The sequence below is a fragment of the Peromyscus maniculatus genome, chromosome 6 (genome assembly GCF_049852395.1).
Source record: "Peromyscus maniculatus bairdii isolate BWxNUB_F1_BW_parent chromosome 6, HU_Pman_BW_mat_3.1, whole genome shotgun sequence".
Taxonomy (NCBI): Eukaryota; Metazoa; Chordata; class Mammalia; order Rodentia; family Cricetidae; genus Peromyscus; species Peromyscus maniculatus.
The window spans coordinates 75,803,084-75,821,953 of NC_134857.1; the positions used below are offsets into that span (position 1 = coordinate 75,803,084).

At 45.0% G+C, this 18,870-nt stretch overlaps 1 protein-coding gene and 1 pseudogene across 7 annotated transcripts in view; one reads left to right on the forward strand and one right to left on the reverse strand.

Moving 5' to 3' along the window:
• Rprd2 (regulation of nuclear pre-mRNA domain containing 2) overlaps positions 1-1,579 on the reverse strand; it is a 57,078-nt gene extending 55,499 nt beyond the window's left edge. For 3 of the 6 annotated variants that reach the window (XM_076574577.1, XM_016001111.3, XM_076574576.1), the window contains exon 1: positions 932-1,227. In XM_076574577.1, coding sequence (XP_076430692.1) covers positions 932-1,136 — 205 coding nt within the window. In that variant the 5' untranslated portion in view covers positions 1,137-1,227. Of the gene's footprint in view, positions 1-931 lie in introns of all 6 variants that reach the window. The other 3 variants (XM_006982556.4, XM_016001112.3, XM_042279520.2) reach the window with 3 other exon arrangements.
• LOC102926015 (large ribosomal subunit protein eL38 pseudogene) lies at positions 1,147-13,560 on the forward strand (annotated as a pseudogene). Its single transcript, XR_013052221.1, has 2 exons — positions 1,147-1,213; positions 12,275-13,560. The product of XR_013052221.1 is annotated as a large ribosomal subunit protein eL38 pseudogene (transcript).
• The last annotated feature ends 5,310 nt before the right edge of the window (positions 13,561-18,870 follow it).

The window sequence follows — 18,870 nt, forward strand, 5'->3', positions numbered from 1 at the left end:
TCCAGAATGGCGTGAGCCACCACGCCCAGTTTAACAATCCACATTTTTAGAAGACCTCTTTTCTATATTAAAGCGGGGTTGTGGGGAAAGGCCCGCAAGTTGTGGGTAAAATATATTTGGGGAAAGTGTTATATGCTAAAATAAATAACATGAAGAAACCTAGACTTCCCATTTTGATTGCCTATGCAAACAAACTCAATTCTATAAAATGTGCTTCAGGTGACTAGAAGTGGCCGGAATCATTCTATGCTTCAGTACCAATGAAGATACTGATTGCAGTTTCTCAGTTGTGTCTCGTCAGTATCCCCAAGTCCGTATTTTACTGCTGCAAACACAGGTCAAGAGAAAACAGGTGGCCGCCTCACAGCTCGGTCAGAGCGCCTGGTGCTTCACATTCAACCTCCTTACAACACACGCCAAGTTTCACCCACATTAATCGGGGGAAGGCCCCTCTTCATACCCATCACGAGTTTCACGTCGGCGCAAAAACACTGAATGGGCCAACACATCCCCGGGACGTGGACGGCTCACACCCTAAGCTCGACTACCAGGAACCCCGGGGATCACCACCACGCCACGGCCTCTAAGAAACAAACGGACGCTGCCATCTCCGTGAAGGTGCAGAAGCACCAAGAGCACCCCTTCCAGGGCCCGGGGGGGAAGCCCGGACACCTCCGTGGGTCTAGGCCCAACGGCCCAAGGTCACGCCAGATGAGACGCCCAAAGAATTCCGAGCGAGGAGCCCCCTGCAGAGCAGGGCCGGCCTGCCCGGGAATGGAGTCCGGGCTGGGACACACTCGCGTCCGGGGCGGCTTGGATGTGAGCCCTAACTGAATGCAGCGGCTCGGTGGGCAAAGCCCCGAGCCCCGGGGGCCGCGTCCCCTCCACCTCCCCCCCGGGGTCCCCCTTCCCCGGCCGCCCCCACACTCACATCGCCGCAGCCACTTCATCCAGTGGTAGACGATGGTGCTGTGGTGCTTCTTGTTCTCGATACACCAGGACGACAGGCCTTGAATGGATTCCATGGTGTTGGTCACCGACTGGAATTTCCGATCCAACGAGGACTCCAGGGCCCCGGCGGACGAGGCCGACGAGGAGGAGGCCTTCCCGCTGCCTCCGCCGCCGCCGGCCGCCATCTTCCCGGTTTGCACAAGCGCCGCTGCTCCTCTGACGGCGGCGGCGGCGGCGGGAGCGGGCAAAACAATCACTGCGAGTGCGTGGAAGCAGCAGGCGGGGAGGGAGGCCGGGGGGTGGGGACGGGGCGCGCGCCGGGCTCCCCTGCGGCCGCGGGCGGGCGGGCGGGCGGCTGGGCTCGCCGGCGGCTCCCCCACGCTCCGAGGAGGGGCGGCTGCGGGTTTCGCAGGGTGGTCACTGTGCTTCGGGGGTCGTGTGTACACCGGGAGCCGGGAGAGAACCCGCGCGGGGAGCAGGGCCTGCGACGCCTTTCCAAACGCCCGGCGCCGGCCGACGCGGACAGGTTTTCCCCCCTGGCGGCCCTCAACGCTCACGGCCCTTCTTCCCTCATCCCGCGGGCCAGGCCTCCGCGGAGCCAGGGAGGCCCTCGTGTCGGGGACGTAACACTACCAGACTGTCCCTTCGGGTGCAGAACGCTTTCCTTTGGAGACTCTGCCACCGCGGAGAGGCCCCAAGCTACCTAGGCAGAATTTTTCCCCCTTTTTTTTTTTTTTGCAACGCAATAGCAGCAATGGCCCAGCCAAGGGCAACGCGCACGCGCGCGGCGGCCCCGCCCCTCCGCTTCCGTCCCGCCCTGGAGGGGCGGAGGGAGGCGTGATGGCTCGGCCGTCTGACCAATCCGGGGGAAGGGTCGGGGAAGCGCGCGCGCGCGACTCCGGCCGGGCCTGGGCTTGTGCGCCTGCGCGTCAGGGCTGCGCGGGGCGGGCTGGGAGGAAAACCCGGGGAGGGCCGGAGGAAGGAGCCGGGGGAGAAGCCTGGGATGGGAGGAGAGCGGTGGGAGTGCCGCGCCCTGCCTCTCGCTGCTGCGTGGCGGCGAGGTGGCTCACTCGGAGCCTGTACTCGCACGGGGCTGCGGAGTCCCCGCCGTTTCGCGGCCGCTGTTTTCTGGCAGCATCCGCTGCTACCGCGCCTCAGGCGGGGAAGGGCGCGCGACAAAATGGCTGGCGTCCCTCCTGCGGCGTGGTGGGAGGTGCGCATGCGTCAGGTCGCGGTCGCCGGGCTCCGCGCAGACTCAATGGGGTTACACGCCCGACTCGGGTGGTGGTCGCAGCCCGTCGGCCGTCCGCGCTCCAGAAAGAGGGAATTAAGGAAAAGCACACGAAATTTCCCTGTAAAGTTTTCGAGGCGAGGGGATGGCAGTTGACAAGATGTCGCTTCCCTGGTCGGTTATGATAATCTCACAGCGGCGTGATGCGCTGTAGGTTACGAGTCCCGTGTATCGCGTTTATTAGCGTAGACTCAGATTAACCATTACATCTCATCATCAGGTTCACATTTAGTATTCATCACTGTCTTGGTGCCAAGAACTATTCTAGCATCGGGAATATGATGGCAAAAGAGACCAAATTCCTCCGGCTTGATGTTATATCAGGATCAAACCACAAGTATGTGTCATGGAGTAAGGAGTCAGAGGCATGAAATAGGATTAAGGGAGAAAGACTGAGTATATGAGTAAAAATGGTGGGAACTAGTTTTTCAAAGGAGATACTTGCCAGGCGGTGGTGGCGCACGCCTTTAATCCCAGCACTCAGGAGGCAGAGGCAGGTGGATCTCTGTGAGTTCGAGGCCAGCCTGGGCTACCAAGTGAGTTCCAGGAAAGGCGCAAAGCTACACAGAGAAACCCTGTCTTAAAAAAAAAAAAAAAAGAGAGAGAGAGAGAGAGAGAAAGAGATAGTTGAGGGAAAAGGCACCAGGTCTAGGCACAAATGGGAAGGGAAGAGAAAGGTCTGGGAAAGAACACCACGTGCCAAATCCCTAACCAGGACTGTCTTTAACACACCGAGGAAGAACAAGGAGACCAGTGTGACTGGGAGATAGTCAGAAAGCCGGGAAGACAAGAGGCAAAGGAGGGAAGAGGCCTCCTGTAGGGACTCGAAGCCACTGTAACGACCCTGGGTTTGTTTCTTGTTTCTTTTGAGACAGGGTTTCTCTGTGCAGCCCTGACTGTCCTGGAACTTACTCTGTAGACCAGGCTGATCTCAAACTCAGAGATCCTATCTGCCTGCCTCCCGAGTACTGAGTATAAATGCCTGTGCCACCACTGCCTGCCTGACTTTGAGTTTCTTAAAAGAAAGAAATTGCCGGGCGGTGGTGGCGCACGCCTTTAATCCCAGCACTCTGGGAGGCAGAGGCAGGCGGATCTCTGTGAGTTCGAGGCCAGCCTGGGCTACCAAGTGAGTTCCAGGAAAGGCACAAAGCTACACAAAGAAACCCTGTCTTGAAAAACAAAAATAAATAAATAAATAAATAAATAAAAAAGAAAAAAAAAGAAAGAAATTATAGCAGTTTTAAAGACCTTAATTTCTGGGAGAACCCAAAACAGCTTGACCACACAACTGCCATGACAGGCTTAGAGGCCCAGAACAGCTTCTGTGACAGGCTTACTGGCAGGCAACACCCCGATCCAGGAGAGGCCATGAGCTGACCCCAGCCAGGGAGGGCCTGCATCTAAGGGGAAATACCTGACATTCCAAACATTCTCCTAGACAATTTTCAGCCATTCAGGGTCCTTAACCCTGGTAATCCCCTCACCACAACCTCTGCTATGATAAAAACCCTACCCTGCCCAGGCTAGGGGCTCTCTGCTCTCACCACTGCATCAGAGAGAGAGACCAAGCTCCAAGCTTGAAATAAAGGCTCTTGGCTTTTACATATGTGATTCAGTCTCTGTGGTGGTCTTTTGGGGGACCCCAAGATCTGGGCATAACATTAATGACTTTGAAGATCCTAGAATAAGGCAGCTTCTCATTCTATACAATGAATATTCTGATGAGCTGAGCAAAAGCTTGGCATTGCAGATAGAAAAGAGCCATGGAAAGAAGAAATAGTTATTTTCCTTCCAAAAGGTAAGCAGGGCTTCCTGATGACAAGCTATAACTGACCTCCTTAGGGATTTGACTATTAGCTCTTTCCTGGTTTCTCGGGAGATCAAAATAAACAAGTTTCACTTGATCACATGGAGCTTTCACATGTGACTCCATTTGTTTTGGTTGACCAATAGCCTTCTGTAAATTCTAACAGTCTTTAACTGAAATAGTAAGCAAGCCCTTTTAATGAGGGGAGCACTGCTGGTGTGTGTGTGTGTGTGTCTGTGTGTGTCTGTGTGTGTCTGTGTGTGTCTGTGTGTGTGTGTTCACTCTTGGAGGCAAGAGGAGGACCTCAGGGGTTCAGCTCTATCTGTCTCTACTTACTGTTCTGCCTGTGTCCAGCAAGCTCCAACAATCCTCCTGTCTGCCCAACACAAGCTGGGGTTCTGGGTCTGCAGAAACAGCTGTCTTCTTTTCTTTTCTCTTCTTTTTCTTTTCTTTTTTTTTCTTTTCTTTTCTCTTCTTCCCTCTTTTCTCTTCTTTTCTCTTTTCTTTTCTCTTCTCTTTTCTTTTCTCTTCTCTTCTCTTTTCTTTCCTTTCCTTTCCTTTTCTGAGAAATGGTCTCATTTCATAGTCCTGCTGGGCTTGGAACTGTGTAAACCTGGCTGGCTTCAAAGAGATACACCAGCCTCTGCCTCCTGAGTAATGGGATTTATCAAGTGCTTCACCGTGAATGGTTGTTTATGGTCTTAACTTTCCTTTTTTCTGTTGGATAATGTAATGGTTTCAGAGGAATATTGTCAAATCCCACCAGCCCCTGAGGTTAAGTCTCCTGGGATGGAAATGACAAAGATCTGCATGGGGTAAACAGGTGAGTCCAAGCCTTTGAGTAGTGTGAACAAAGCACTTCCCATTTTTTTCTATTAAAGCAAGCCATCCTGGAGTTGTATCCATGCCAGTGGATGTCCATACGCTCCAGGAGAGAATTTGACATTGGTGCTGCCATTGTTGCTGTTATAGCAGTGACAGCCACCGCTGCTACTGTTTCTGGGATTACCATTTCATAATTGCTTACTACAGCTAGCACAGTGGAGACCCTGGCAGCAAAAGCAGCTACCACAGTCAGTTAATCTTTCATTCTATTGGGCATGATAAAATCAATTCAATAGTTATATACATTTTGATTGGCTTTAAAAATTATAAATTTATAAACTCAAGTTCCATTTGCTTTTGGGATACCATCTTACAAGGGCTCCAGTTTGCAGTAAGGCTCGTTAAGGAAGGGAATAGCTCAGTTGTCTTTAGCCTACTGGCTATGGGTGGGATAGGACCTCTGTTGGTCTTTTCTGTGTCAAACACACAGATTGCAAGCCCAGTGCCACTTTGAGATCTTTGGCAGCAATCAACTCTGCAGCTCACGCATGATTGAGCCTGTATGATAATGAGTATTGAGAGATGGGTAATACGTGGGGGGCGCTCACCAACCTAAGACAGAGCACCTGTGTGGCCTGGGTAGGCGTCTCCATGACAGGTAAGGTGACCTGCTGACGTCCCAACCCAAGTCAGAAGCTCATTTTTTAGTAAAAGAGAGGACCTGTAGGGCCCTGGCCCCCGTTTTGGGTAACTGTTGCCTTGCTTGCTGACCTTGACCTTGATATCCTCCCTATGCTAATTCCCTGCTGGGTTCCACCCTCCTGAATGCTTAAGGGAAGTTCCTTGTCTGTGTATCCTGCATAATGGGTGTTAACAGCTTAGATGCAAGATTGTAAAATATCAGTAGCAAACTTCTGCCCTCCGGGGTCCTCCCATTGTTCTGTAAACCTGTATTTATTTAAGACCTCCTCCCTCCTTCAATAAACGGCATTCGCCACTAAAAAAAAAAAAAAAAAAAAAAAAAAAAAAAAAAAAGTAAAGCAAGCCAAACAAGGTGATGCTTACAGTTAGCTTAAGGGAATAAATACAAGGACAGCCAGGGAATACACCTGATGATATGTCTTACCATCTTCAGTCACGTGAAAAGAGCCAAGAATATTCCTCCTAGGCCTTTGCCTTTCCCACAGAGATGCTGTGGACATGCCAGGACATTCCCTTGAAAGTCCTTGCTTTCAAGTGGATTCACGTATCATAGTTCATGCAATAATTTCTAGCAGGCCACCTTGTGGGAAAAACATTCTGCACACTACTCCATCCCTAGTTCACAGTAAATTCACATCAATTTTTACACAGGCTCTCACACAAGATGTCTACAAATCAGACTACTTGGCTGGGCATGGTGGTGCACACCTTGAATCCAGCACTCAGGAGGCAGAGGCAGGCAGATTTCGGTGAGTTTGAGGCCAGCCTGGTCTACAGAATGAGTTCCCAGGACAACCAGGGCGACACACAGATAGAAACTCTATCTTGAAAACAAAGACATACCGAAATTCACTGGCAGCTACAATTTCAGGTATTTTTTCAAAACCTTTCCAATTTGTCATAATTATTTGATCAGTTAATACATGTCAAGTGCTTAGAGAAGTGCTTAGCATATGTGAAGGCTTGGTGACACCAGTTACTATTACACACTTATAAACCTCTTTAAAAAGGATATTTTTAAAAGATTATTATTTATTTATTGTGTATATAGTGTTCTTCCTGCATGTGTCCCTGCAGGCCAGAAGAGGGCACCAGATCTCATTACAGATGGTTGTGAGCCACCATGTGGGTGCTGGGAATTGAACTCAGGACCTCTGGAAGAGCAGGCAGTGCTCTTAACCTCTGAGCCATCTCTCCAGTCTGGATTTTATTTTTTTAAAGTGTAAGTGTGTGTGTGTGTGTGTGTGTGTGTGTGTGTGTGTGCGTGCGTGCGTGTGTGTGTGAGAGAGAGACAGAGACAGAGACAGAGAGGAAGAGAGAGAGAGAATGTCATTGGAGGCAAAGGCAGGGGACCCGCTGAAGGTTGTGAGCTGGAACTGAACTCGTACTCAGGAATCACTGCAAGTGCTCTCAGTGCCTGAGCCACCCCGCTTCCCCTGGCCCAGCCTTGTTTGTTTCTTCCCTTCTGTTCTTGGGGGGTCAAAGCTACAGCCTTTCCCATGCTGTACCCCAAGCCCATTTACTTCAGTTGTTATTTTGAAACAGGGTCTCGCTTTGTAGCCCTGGCTGTCCTGGATCTCAGTGTGCAGACCTGACACCCGCCTCTGCCTCTCAAGTGCTGGGATTAAAATGTGCCCCACCATACCTTGCCAACTTCAGTTTTTGTTTGTTTGTTTAATTTTTGAGACAGGATTTCCTTTGTGTAATAGCTCTGGCTGTCATTTTGTAGACCAGGCTGGCCTCACATCCACAGAGATACACTGTGCCCAGAAAGCCCACCAAAATCTTAAAACTCCTACCTTCCCAAAGATTTGGTTTATCACCTACATTCAGATTCATTTAAGTTGAATATCCTAGCTTTTACTGGTGTTTTATTTTGTTGTTTGTTTTTGTTTTGGGGTTTTTTTTTGTTTGTTTGGTGTTTTGTTTGTTTGTTTTTGGTTTTTGAGACAGGGTTTCTCTGTGCAGTTTTGGTGCCTATCCTAGATCTCGCTCTGTAGACCAGGCTGGCCTCAAACTCACAGAGATCTACCACCACCACCACCGTCCGGCTTATTTTGTTTTAAAACAGTGTCTCATACAGCCTAGGCTGGCCTTGAACTTCTTAGCCAAGAATGACCCTGAATTTCTCATCCTCTTGCCTCCTACATCACTGCCTCCCTGCTGCTGGGTTTACAGGCATGTATCACACCTAGTTTCCTGGTTTTGAACCCACCCTTTCCCTCTACTTATCAACCCTCAGACCCTCTGGACTCTTTCATTAATCCCTTGCCTTCTGAGACTATCATTGTTCTCATGAGAGGTGCTTTATCCAACTAAGCTACACAGTCACCTGACTACCATTGTTTTTAACGGGTCATAACACTACCCAAGGCAGCCTATTTGTTTTTGTTTTTTTGTTTGTTGTTTTTGTTTTTGTTTTGCTATGACCAAATATCTAACAACAACAACAAAAAGCAACGTATAGAAGGGTTTGTCTTGTCCCGCAGTTTGAGAGGTTATAGTCTACCATGGCTAGAAGGCTTGGAGGTGCTGGTTGCATCACTTCTGCATTCAGGGGTCAGAGGGATGGCTACTGATGCTCACTCACGTTGTGTCACTTGTAGCTAGAGTTTTCCTGCCTTGCCCACAGTCAGGACAAATTTTTGTCACCCGCCAGTCCCACAGCCGCTCAGACCCAGCCAAGTAAACACAGAGACTTATATTGCTTACAAACTGTATGGCCGTGGCAGGCTTCTTGCTAACTGTTCTTATAGCTTAAATTAATCCATTTCTATAAATCTATACCTTGCCACGTGGCTGGTGGCTTACCAGCGTCTTCATATGCTTCTTGTCCTGGCCGCGGCTGGCAGTGACTCCTTCTACCTTTCTGTTCTTTCTTTTCTCTTCTCTGTTAGTCCCACCTATACTTCCTACCTAGCCACGGCCAATCAGTGTTTTATTTATTGACCAATCAGAGCAACACATTTGCCATACAGACCATCCCACAGCAGTCACTCTGCTTCTTGTATTCACTCTGGGGCCCCCAGACCATACCCACTGCATCTCTTCTCTTAATTAAACCTGGAGATGCCATCATGGACACTCCCAGAAGGGTGTCTTCTGGAAGATTTCAAGTGTAGTCAAGTTGGCAATGAAAATTAACCATTATAACCTTTCACTTCAATGTTTTTGGTTTACACAGTGATACCTGATGTGTCTCTAAGTTCTCTATTAAAAAATAAAAACATAGGTATATTGGCATACACACATAATTCCAGGACTTGAGAAGCTAAGAAAGAATTCCAGGTCTGCCTGGGCTACATAATGAGTTCCAGGCTAGCCTGGGCTACAGTGTAAGACTCCCATCTCAAAAAACAAAACAAAAAAAGTGGGCCAGCAAGATAGATCAGTGATTAAAACAGCTTGCTTGAACCTGAACATATACACATACATACAAATAAGACTGAAAGATGATGTGTCTTGTAACTTACCAAGTTAAATACAAGTTCTCTCCAATTACTACAACCTAACTTTTCAGTAATAGATGCCTTTCCTCCCCTATGGTTTCCTGGAGTCCAAGCTTTTTTTTTTTTTTTTTTTTTTTTTTTTTTTTGGTTAGCATATCTCAAAATTCTCCAGTTAGAATTATCCTATACAAAATGGTTTCTTTCCTTACCATAATTGCCTTTCTTCCAGTGCAGAACCAAACCCAGATCATTAAGCATGATACTTCTTAAATACTTCACTACTGAAGTATACACCACAAATTTTCTATTTCTTTACAATTTTTATTTATTTTTGTTGTTTTTTTTCAAGACTGGGTTTCTCTGTGTATCCCTGGCAGTCCTATTTTCTTTCAAGTGAAATTATTTGTATGTTTTTATTTTTATTTATTTATTTATTTATTTATTTTTGGTTTTTTGAGACAGGGTTTCTCTGTGTAGCTTTGCGCCTTTCCTGGAGCTCACTTGGTAGCCCGGGCTGGCCTCGAACTCACAGAGATCCGCCTGGCTCTGCTTCCCGAGTGCTGGGATTAAAGGCATGTGCCACCACCGCCAGGCGTATGTTTTTATTATCTTCAGAAATATTGACAATCATAAACTCAAGTTCTCTCTAGGCCACAGAGTGAGTCCAAGGCCAGAATGGACAACTTAAGATACTTTCTCAAACTAAAAAGAGGACTGGGGATATACCTACTAAAGTAGTTGCCATCACCAGGCAATGGCAGTGCATGTCTTTAATCCTAGCATTGGGAGTCAGAGGCAGGTGGATCTCTGAGTTTGAGGCCAGCCTGGTCTACATAGTGAGTTCCAGGACAGCCAGGGCTACTCAGAAAAATCATGTCTCCAAAGACAAAACAAAACAACAAAATGTGTTACCATCCTCATCTACCCAGCTTTTCCCCAAAGGACACTGCAGTATCACCAAACGCTTGTATCTTGGGATTTTTTTTTCCTTTTTAATTTTTATTTCATGTGCACTGGTGTTTTCCCTGCATGTATGTCTGTGTGAGGGTGTCAGATCCTCTGGAACTAGAGTTACAGACAGTTGTGAGCTGCCATGTCGGTGCTGGGAATTGAACCCAACTCCTGTGGAAGAGCAGCCAGTGCTCTTAACTGCTGAGCCGTCTCTCCAACCGCTGAAGGGGTTGTTTTTGTGTTTGCTTTCTGAGACAGGATTTCTCTGTATAAAGTGAGTCTCTTTTCAATTAAAGGCTGCTGGCAGCCAGCCGTTCCGATTCACCCTCAGAGCATGTCCAACTCCTCCTTGTTCTAGGAATTTATCAGAACCACTGGGGTAGATATTAGGACAAACAGCTGTTTTTTAGAAGGACTTTGACCTTGAAGAATCCTTGTGGAAAACAGTGATTGTTTGGCTGAAGGGGCTTTGCGGCCATCCCGTGGCTTTGCTCACAAGACGGCTCAGGCACACCTGAGAATCCTGTCTTAGTGTATATTGCACACGATACAGAATAAAGACTAGTGTCATGGGGGCATGTGATGCTCTCCTTTAGAAGTCATATAAATTGGGCTAGAGAGATGGCTCAGAGGTTAAGAGCACTAACTGTTCCTCCAGAGGTCCTGAGTTTAATTCCCAGCACCCACGTTGTGGCTCACAACCATCTGTAATGAGATCTGGTGCCCTCTTCTGTGTACATAATAAATAAATAAATCTTTAAAGAAGGAGAAGGAGAAGAAGAAGAAGAAGAAGACATGTAAATTAATTAGGGATCTTGGTATGAGGAAATACTTCAATCAGTAATATGCTTTTGTACATCTGTTCAGGGTTCAGAGAGGCTGGACCTTCCTCCTGCCACATAGGCCTCAAAATTTCATCTTAGAGTGCCTTCTTGCTTCAACTGATCTGTGCTACACAGTGCACCCCAACACCTCCTTCTCTCTGTCCCGCGTCCCCCCCACCCCATGACTTCACACATCTGCTTTGGGACCTGAATACCTCCCACCACCACCACCCTGCCCCCACCCCCTGCCGAAGCAGGTCTTCGGCAGAAATTACTTGTGTGTGTGTGTGGGTGAGGGGCTCTGGCGTGCCTCAGTACACTTGTGGAGGTCAGAGGACAACTTCAGTTGTCTCTCCGTGTGGATTAAACACATTAGTGATTAACTCCAAGTTACCAGTAATGTGTTGATTTTGCATTAAGAAATCAAAGCACTTCCCGTTTGGGGTCATTTAACCAAGAGTAAGTCCAGATTTGGATTCTCCCCTTCCTGTTCCCTGTGTCTTTCATCCTGTCTGTTGAATGAGCCTGCGTCTGTGCCTGCCTGAAGGCTGTCGTGTGAATCTGTTTCTGAATCTGTCTCTGATAAAGGGCTTTGCTGTCTTTCCTGAACAGCATGGAAAGCATCCCATGGGGAAGGACTATGGAATACTTACCAGAAACCTTTACCAGAACTTCACAAGGGCTTATGTCATTGACTCCAAAGACCCCAGCTGACCCAGATAACAATATTACAAACATCACTGTTTATCATCCAAATTTTGTGTCACAACGTTTATGGTGGATCTTCGTTTTAGAAAATTGCTTTCAACCTCTGTTTTTGCTGCTTTCAGCAAATGATACACAGGCACTATGGGTCATAGGCATGGAAGAGTACCTAACTTAAGTTTATAGCTATATATTGGCTTAGAATGTAAAAGTTGATTATGTGAAAAATCCAAGGCAAGTAGGTTGGTTGTTATATTGTTCTCTTAAAGGCAAGTTAAACAGTCTGAGTAGGTTATCAGTCTTAAGTGACATAAAGCGTATTGTTAACTGGCTGTGCGGTCCAGCAAAAGTTCCAGTCTCTTAGAATGTAAGAGGTATTTTCATAACATTGCATCAACATACTTTCCTTCTACCATGTGAGTCCTGGGAAGAGAACTCAGATTATCAGGCTGGACAGCAAGCCATTTCGTTCTCTTTTTAAAACAAAACAAGGCTGGGCAGTGGTGGCAAACACATTTAATCCCAGCACTTAGAAGGCAGAGGAAGGCAGATCTCTGTGAGTTCGAGGCCAGCCTGGTCTACAGAGTGACTTCGAGGACCACCAAAGCTACACAGAGAATATCCTGTCTCAAAAAACCAAACCAAACCAAATAAAACACAGGAGCTCTATTTAGCCCAGATTGGATTCAAACTCATGATCTTCTTGCCTCAGCCTCCTAAATGTTAAGATTACAGATATGTGATTAACGCAGAGGACTGTTCCCCACAGGTGTGGTCTCCAGTGCCCACCGTCTGTCATCATGCCTCGGAAAATTGAGGAAATCAAGGACTTTCTGCTCACAGCCCGGCGGAAGGGTGTCAAATCTGTCAAGCTCAAGAAGAACAAGGATAATGTGAAGTTCAAGGTTCGCTGCAGCAGGTACCTTTACACCCGGGTCATCACAGACAAGGAGAAGGCTGAGAAGCTGAAGCAGTCCCTGCCCCCTGGTTTGGCAGTGAAGCAACTGAAATGAACCAGACCTCTCTGTTTTGACCATTGAAACCCCTGAAAAGTCAAAAAAAAAAAAAAAAAAAAGATTACAGATATGTACTACCTTCTATGACTAGGGTTCACTCCTGAACATTCTATGTTTGGACACATGTTTATGACATATATTCTCTTAGCTCTTCACAATTACTAATCTTTACAGTTTTAATTTGTATTTTAGTTTATTATTTCACATGCAAGAGTGTTTGCCTGTATATATGTGCATTATCCTTATTCAGTGCCATGGAGGTCAGAAGAGAGCAGTAGACTCCCTGGAACTGGAGTTAAATATGGTTGCAGTCCATCATATGGGTGCTGGGAACTGAACTTGGGCCCTCTGCAAGGGCAACAAATGCTCTTAGTCACTGAGCTAACTCTTCAGTCCCTGATGTTTACTGTTTTAGAGTACATTCACTGTACAAAGCAGTGGGTTTCATTTAAATGCATCCCATGCTGCATTCCTAGTACTCAGAGACAGATGCAGAAGATCTCGGGTTCTAGGTCAGCCATCAGAGAAGACAACAGAAACACAGACAAGAGAGGCTTGTCTTTCCATGTTTACTCTATAGGGCCCTCCCATGAAGCAGCGTTTGGGGTGCTCCGCTGAGTTTTGGTTGGAGCCCTTCCTGTTACATGCTCAGCTGGCAACATGGAGTGGTAGGAGAGGTACAGGCAGTTCTGTACTTGCTAAACTGGCTCATCATATACAATCAGATTCTGAGGTAAGGAGAATTTGTGGATTTGATTTGATTTTCTAAGATAGGGTCTCATGCTGGATGGTGGTGGCACACACCATTAATCCCAGCACTTGGGAGGCAGAGGCAGGCGGATATATACTGTGAGTGCCAGGACAGCCTGGTCTACAGAGTGAGTTCCCGGAATACACAATGAAACACTGTCTTGAAAAACAAAACACAAATCCCAGCAGTTGGGAGGCAGAGGCAGGAAAATACTGTGAGTTCTGGGACAGCAAGAGCTACACAGAGAAACCACATCTGGAAAAAACCAAAACCAAATCTACCCCCCCCCCCCAAAAAAAAGTTAGGGTCTCACTGTTTAGCTCTGGATGGCATTGAACTCTTAAGATTCACCTACCTCTGTGGTGATATATTGTGTACCCTAATAAACTTTGCCTGAAGACCAAAGAAGCAGAGCAAGCCACAGCCACCACCTCTTACCTCACCAACTCCTCAGCCTGAAAGGCCTCAGCCAATAGGCCTCTAGCCAAATGAGCTTTCTCGGCTGAAAAGGCTTCTAGTTCCTGTCTCCTCAGGTCTTATAAATCTTTCTAGGACCACCATATCACTTCCTTCTTAGTGCTGGGATTAAAGGCATTTGGTCTCTGACTATACATTAAATGGTCTGAAAATGGAACAATGAAATGAGGAGATAATTAATGTTGATAGGATAGATGTAATATCAATTATAAATATTATGTTTGATTATTTTTGTTTTATGATTTAAAAAGTTGGTTAATATGAATGCCAAGATAAAAGTTTTAGAAAAACTTGTTAAAACAGATCATAGAGATACTCAAACCCAGACAGACGAATTTAAAGGAGAACCAATCTCAACATTGCATTATAAGGTTACAGAGAAACAGCCTAAGGCTTTCAAACAGCCAACCTTAATCTATCCAGTAACCTTACAGGAACTACCCAGTGATAAACATCCTCAAGGCTGTGTAAGAGCTGATTGGACTCCTGTACAAATGTTAGATTTGAGGAGATTCAAAGAAGCAATAGTCACATATGGCATCCACTCATCTTTCGTGAAGCAGATGTTAAACTTGTGGTCAACTTGTAATAGAATTATCCCTCAAGACTGGAGAGATTTGGTTGCAGCTGTCTTAGAAGCTAGCCCCCAATTACAATGGAGGACCTGGTGGAAAAATGAGGCTAAGACCATTGAACAATGGAGTATGGCTAGAGGTATTGAAATTTGCCAAGATGAACTTCGTGGAGAGGGCAATTATGTTTATATACAAAGACAATCTTTATATGATGACCACACCCTATCTTTATGTTGAATGGCAGACTTGAATGAATTGGGACAGAACTGAAGAAGTAGGAAAGAAAATTGAATCATTTTCAAAAGTTATACAGGGTCCAAAAGAAACCTTCACTGGGCCGGGCGGTGGTGGCGCACGCCTTTAATCCCAGCACTCGGGAGGCAGAGCCAGGAGGATCTCTGTGAGTCCAGCCTGGGCTACCAAGTGAGTTCCAGGAAAGGAGCAAAACTACACAGAGAAACCCTATCTCAAAAAACAAAACAAAAAAAACAAACAAAAAAAAAAAAAAAAAAAGGACTGTAAACAGGGCATTCCTAGAAACAATGTTTTGGCTAGAAATAATTCCAATATAATGCCCCTCCCTTCTGGATTATGCAGAAGGTGTGGCAAAGGCAGACATTGGACTAATGAATGTAGATCAACAAGGGACAGACGAGGTAATCCTTTCTGTTCAGTCCTTTCCTGTCACCATGGAAAAAAAATCTTTCCTAGAGTAATTAAAGAACCTAATGCCTATTGTAAAAACAAACAAAAAAACAAACAAAACCCAAAAAAACAAAAAAAATATAGCAGGAAGTAGCCTATAAAACTACACCCACATTCCCCAAAAAATGGATTATGGATGTTTGTCTTTGTTTAGGGGGTGGTTAAAAATTGTTATTGGTCATAGTCAATCTCTTTGTAAAAGAAGAGAGAAATTATATAGAAATGTATTATACAGAAATGATTGGGCTGGGCAGTAGTGTTACATGCCTTTCATCCCAGCACTTGGGAGGCAGAGGCAGGTGGATCTCTGTGAGTTTGAGGCCAGCCTGGGCTACAGAGCTAGATCCAGGAAAGGTGCAAAGCTACATAGAGAAACCCTGTCTTAAGGGAAAAAAAAAAAGAAAGAAAAGAAATGATCAGATAAAAAGGTAGATTATTGAATCTACTCTGAAAAGATAAAAAGAGGATATAGATATAGGATAAAAGATTACTTAATCTACTCTGAAAAGAAGAGATATAGAAATAATAAGATTAAAGGGTACATTTTTTAATTTACTCTGAAAAGAAAAAAGGGAGGATATGGATATGATAATATAAAAAGGTAGATTATTGAATCAACTTTTAAAAAGCAACTACTAGTTTTAAATATTTTACATTGGATTGGAATTTTGTATATTGTATATAAATTTTGTATATTGATATATTGCTGTGATACAAATTTGAGATTATTTTTGTTAGAACATACTGTAGATACACTTATACTCTTGTTCAAGATATTGCATCTATACAATTCATTTAACAATGTAATGAAATTTTCTAGTCCTCGAAAGTTATTATTACCAATTAGGATATAAAAAAAAAATGCAAGTTAGTAGTTAGTTACCTATTACAACTGAACTTGTAGTCATATTAGGTATGTTTTCAAGGTCAAACAGAAATATATTTTAGATAGACAGGTCATCTTCAAACACTTCAAAGATCTACAGAATATGGCATTAAAGATGTTTTAATAACAGATTTTTTTTAAATGACTACGAGACATGTCTGCTCCTAGAAGCACCAATCTACTTCAGAGAAGATGATGGGCATCAAAGAAACTCCATATGGAGTTTCCTTTCTTTGTGGCAAAAGCTAGCCACTGTGCTGTGGATATTACTCTATATAAATAAAACACTGATGGCCAGTGACCAGGCAGGAAGTATAGGCGGGACAAAGAGAAAGGAGAATTGGGGAAACAGGAAGAAGGAGGGGAGACACTGCAGCCACCGCCAGGACAAGCAGCATGTAAAGACTCTGGTAAGCCACCAGCCACATGGCAAGGTATAGATTTATAAAAATGGGTTAATTTAAGATATAAGAACAGTTAGCAAGAAGCCTGCCATGGCCATACATTTTATAAGTGATATAAGCGTCTGAGTGATTATTTTATAAGTGGATTGTGGGACTGCGGGGCTTGGGGAACCTGGAGAGAAGCCCTCCAGCAACACCACTGGGCAATAAAGTGACTTTGCCTTGACTGCTGACAGTATGCTGTCCAAAATGGACAAGCAGGACACAAAAGTAAAGGACTGCCAAACCTTTCCAAGACAAGGCAGGAAGGCCCTTTACAAAATCCCGCTTCACAGATGAGTCTGTCAGGACATGCTAGGCCTATAGGCTGAAGATGGATGCCCCAACATTGCAGAGGAACCTCGGATGATTGTCCAGGCAGCCAGCTGTTTCTGTCATTTCTCATATTTGGAAGTTGCTTGTTTGTTCTTCCTGCTTACTTAGGTAATTTTATTTCCTTCTCGGCTCTCTGAGGGAATTAAAGACTAGATAGTTATAGTTTTCCTTGTTAACAAATTTAGAAAAGAAACTCACTAAATAGGTATAATGTGTATAAGTTTGAAAGACATCAAAAGATAGTTTTCAGTTGGTAATACAAGTTAGGATAGAAAGTGAATTAGGTACATTTGGACTCATCAAAATGTTGTAGATAATGGAGTATTTTCTCTGAATCTGTCAAATGTTAATGGACTGGACATTATTAATGTAATTCTTGAGTTATATATTGTATAACTTATTGTACTTATAGTTTTCTTATATTAGTTATGATCTTTTTATTATTTTAGACAAAAAGGGGAAATGTGATATATTGTGTACCCTAATAAAATTTACCTGAAGATCAGAGGACAGAACAAGCCACTAGATTAAACATAGAGGCCAAGCAGTGGTGGCACACACCTTTAATCCTAGCACTTGGGAGGCAGAGATCGTATGGATCTCTGAGTTTAAAGCCACACTTGACTACATGAGATTGACTCAGTCTAGGAGAGAAACAGAGCCAGGTAGTGATGGCACATACCTTTAATACCAGTACTTAGGAAGCACACACGCCTTTAATGGATGGGTGGAGAAATGTATATAAGGCATGAGGAGAGCCTTTTAGGCTGAAGCCCTTTCAGGCTGAGGAGTTGGTGAAGTAAGAGGTGGTAGCTGTGACTTGCTCTGCTTCTCTGATCTTCAGCAAATTTCATTAGGGTACACATATACCACCACATACTTCTGCCTCCTAATGTTGGGATTAAAGGCATGCTACATACTCAGGTCTTTTTATTTTGAAACAGGGTCTTATTCTGTGGACCACTTTTATGGGGTCCTAGACATCAAACCCAAGACTATATATTCTGTACAAGTATTTGCCAAGCTACATTCCCAGACCATGTATTATCTTTTAGAAAAGGACTTTGTTGGGCTTAGGAATATGGCTACTTCCAGTATGGAGAAAACAATTTTGTATTAATAAAACAAAAATGGGCTAGTTTTTTTCCTAGATAGGGACTTATCATGAACCTCAGTTACCCTCAAGTTCTGATGTTCTTGCTACTTGTCACCCAAGTGCCGGACATACACATAGGCTCATGTGCATCACTATGCATGGCAAAATGGACTAAGATTTCTTTTTTTGAGGGAATGTTCTGGTTCAAGTGAGAAATGTCTCCGTGGGTTTATGTATTTCAATACTTGGCCCCTAAGTGGCGGCACTGTTTGGGGGGACCAAGGAAACCTTAGAGCTTGGAGCATTACTGGAGGAAGACTGTCACTTGGGTCCAGCCTTGAGAGTTTTGCAGATTTCCCTGCTTCCTGTGTGCAGGTGAAATGTGATCAGCCAGCTTCCAGTTCCAACCACCTGTTGCCAGGCCTTCCTCAATAGATTCCTCCTTTGAAACCATAAACCAAAATAAACTTTGGTCATGGTGTTTCATCACAGCAACAAAAGATTCCAGGCTGTCCTGGAGTCATGCATATCGGGCCTGGCCTTGAATTTGTAGGGATCTGCTTGATATAGCTTCCTCAGTGTAGATTACAGACCTTGAATCTGTAGGGATCTGCCTGATATAGCTTCCTCAGTGTAGATTACAGACCTTGAATCTGTAGGGATCTGCTTGATATAGCTTCCTCAGTGTAGATTACAGACCTTGAATCTGTAGGGATCTGCCTGATATAGCTTCCTCAGTGTAGATTACAGACCTGAACAAGCCACGATTCCTGGCTTTTTGTGTTGTTTTAAAGAGAAATGTTAAGTTAGGGGCTGGGGATGGAACTCAGCAGGTACAGTGCCTGTGTAGTATGCACAGAACCCTGAGTTCACCATCCCCAGCTCAGCAATAAAGGCTGCCCTCCCAGTACATGGGAGGTGAAGCAAGGGCAAGAAGTTCAAGGTAACCTTGAGCATAGCAAGTTTGAGGCTAGTCTAGGTTACATGAGATCTGAGCTTATTATTATTGTTGTTATTATTTTTTCAAGAGGAAATAATGGAGTCCTGGATGGCCTGGAACTCAAGTCTGTAGACCAGGCT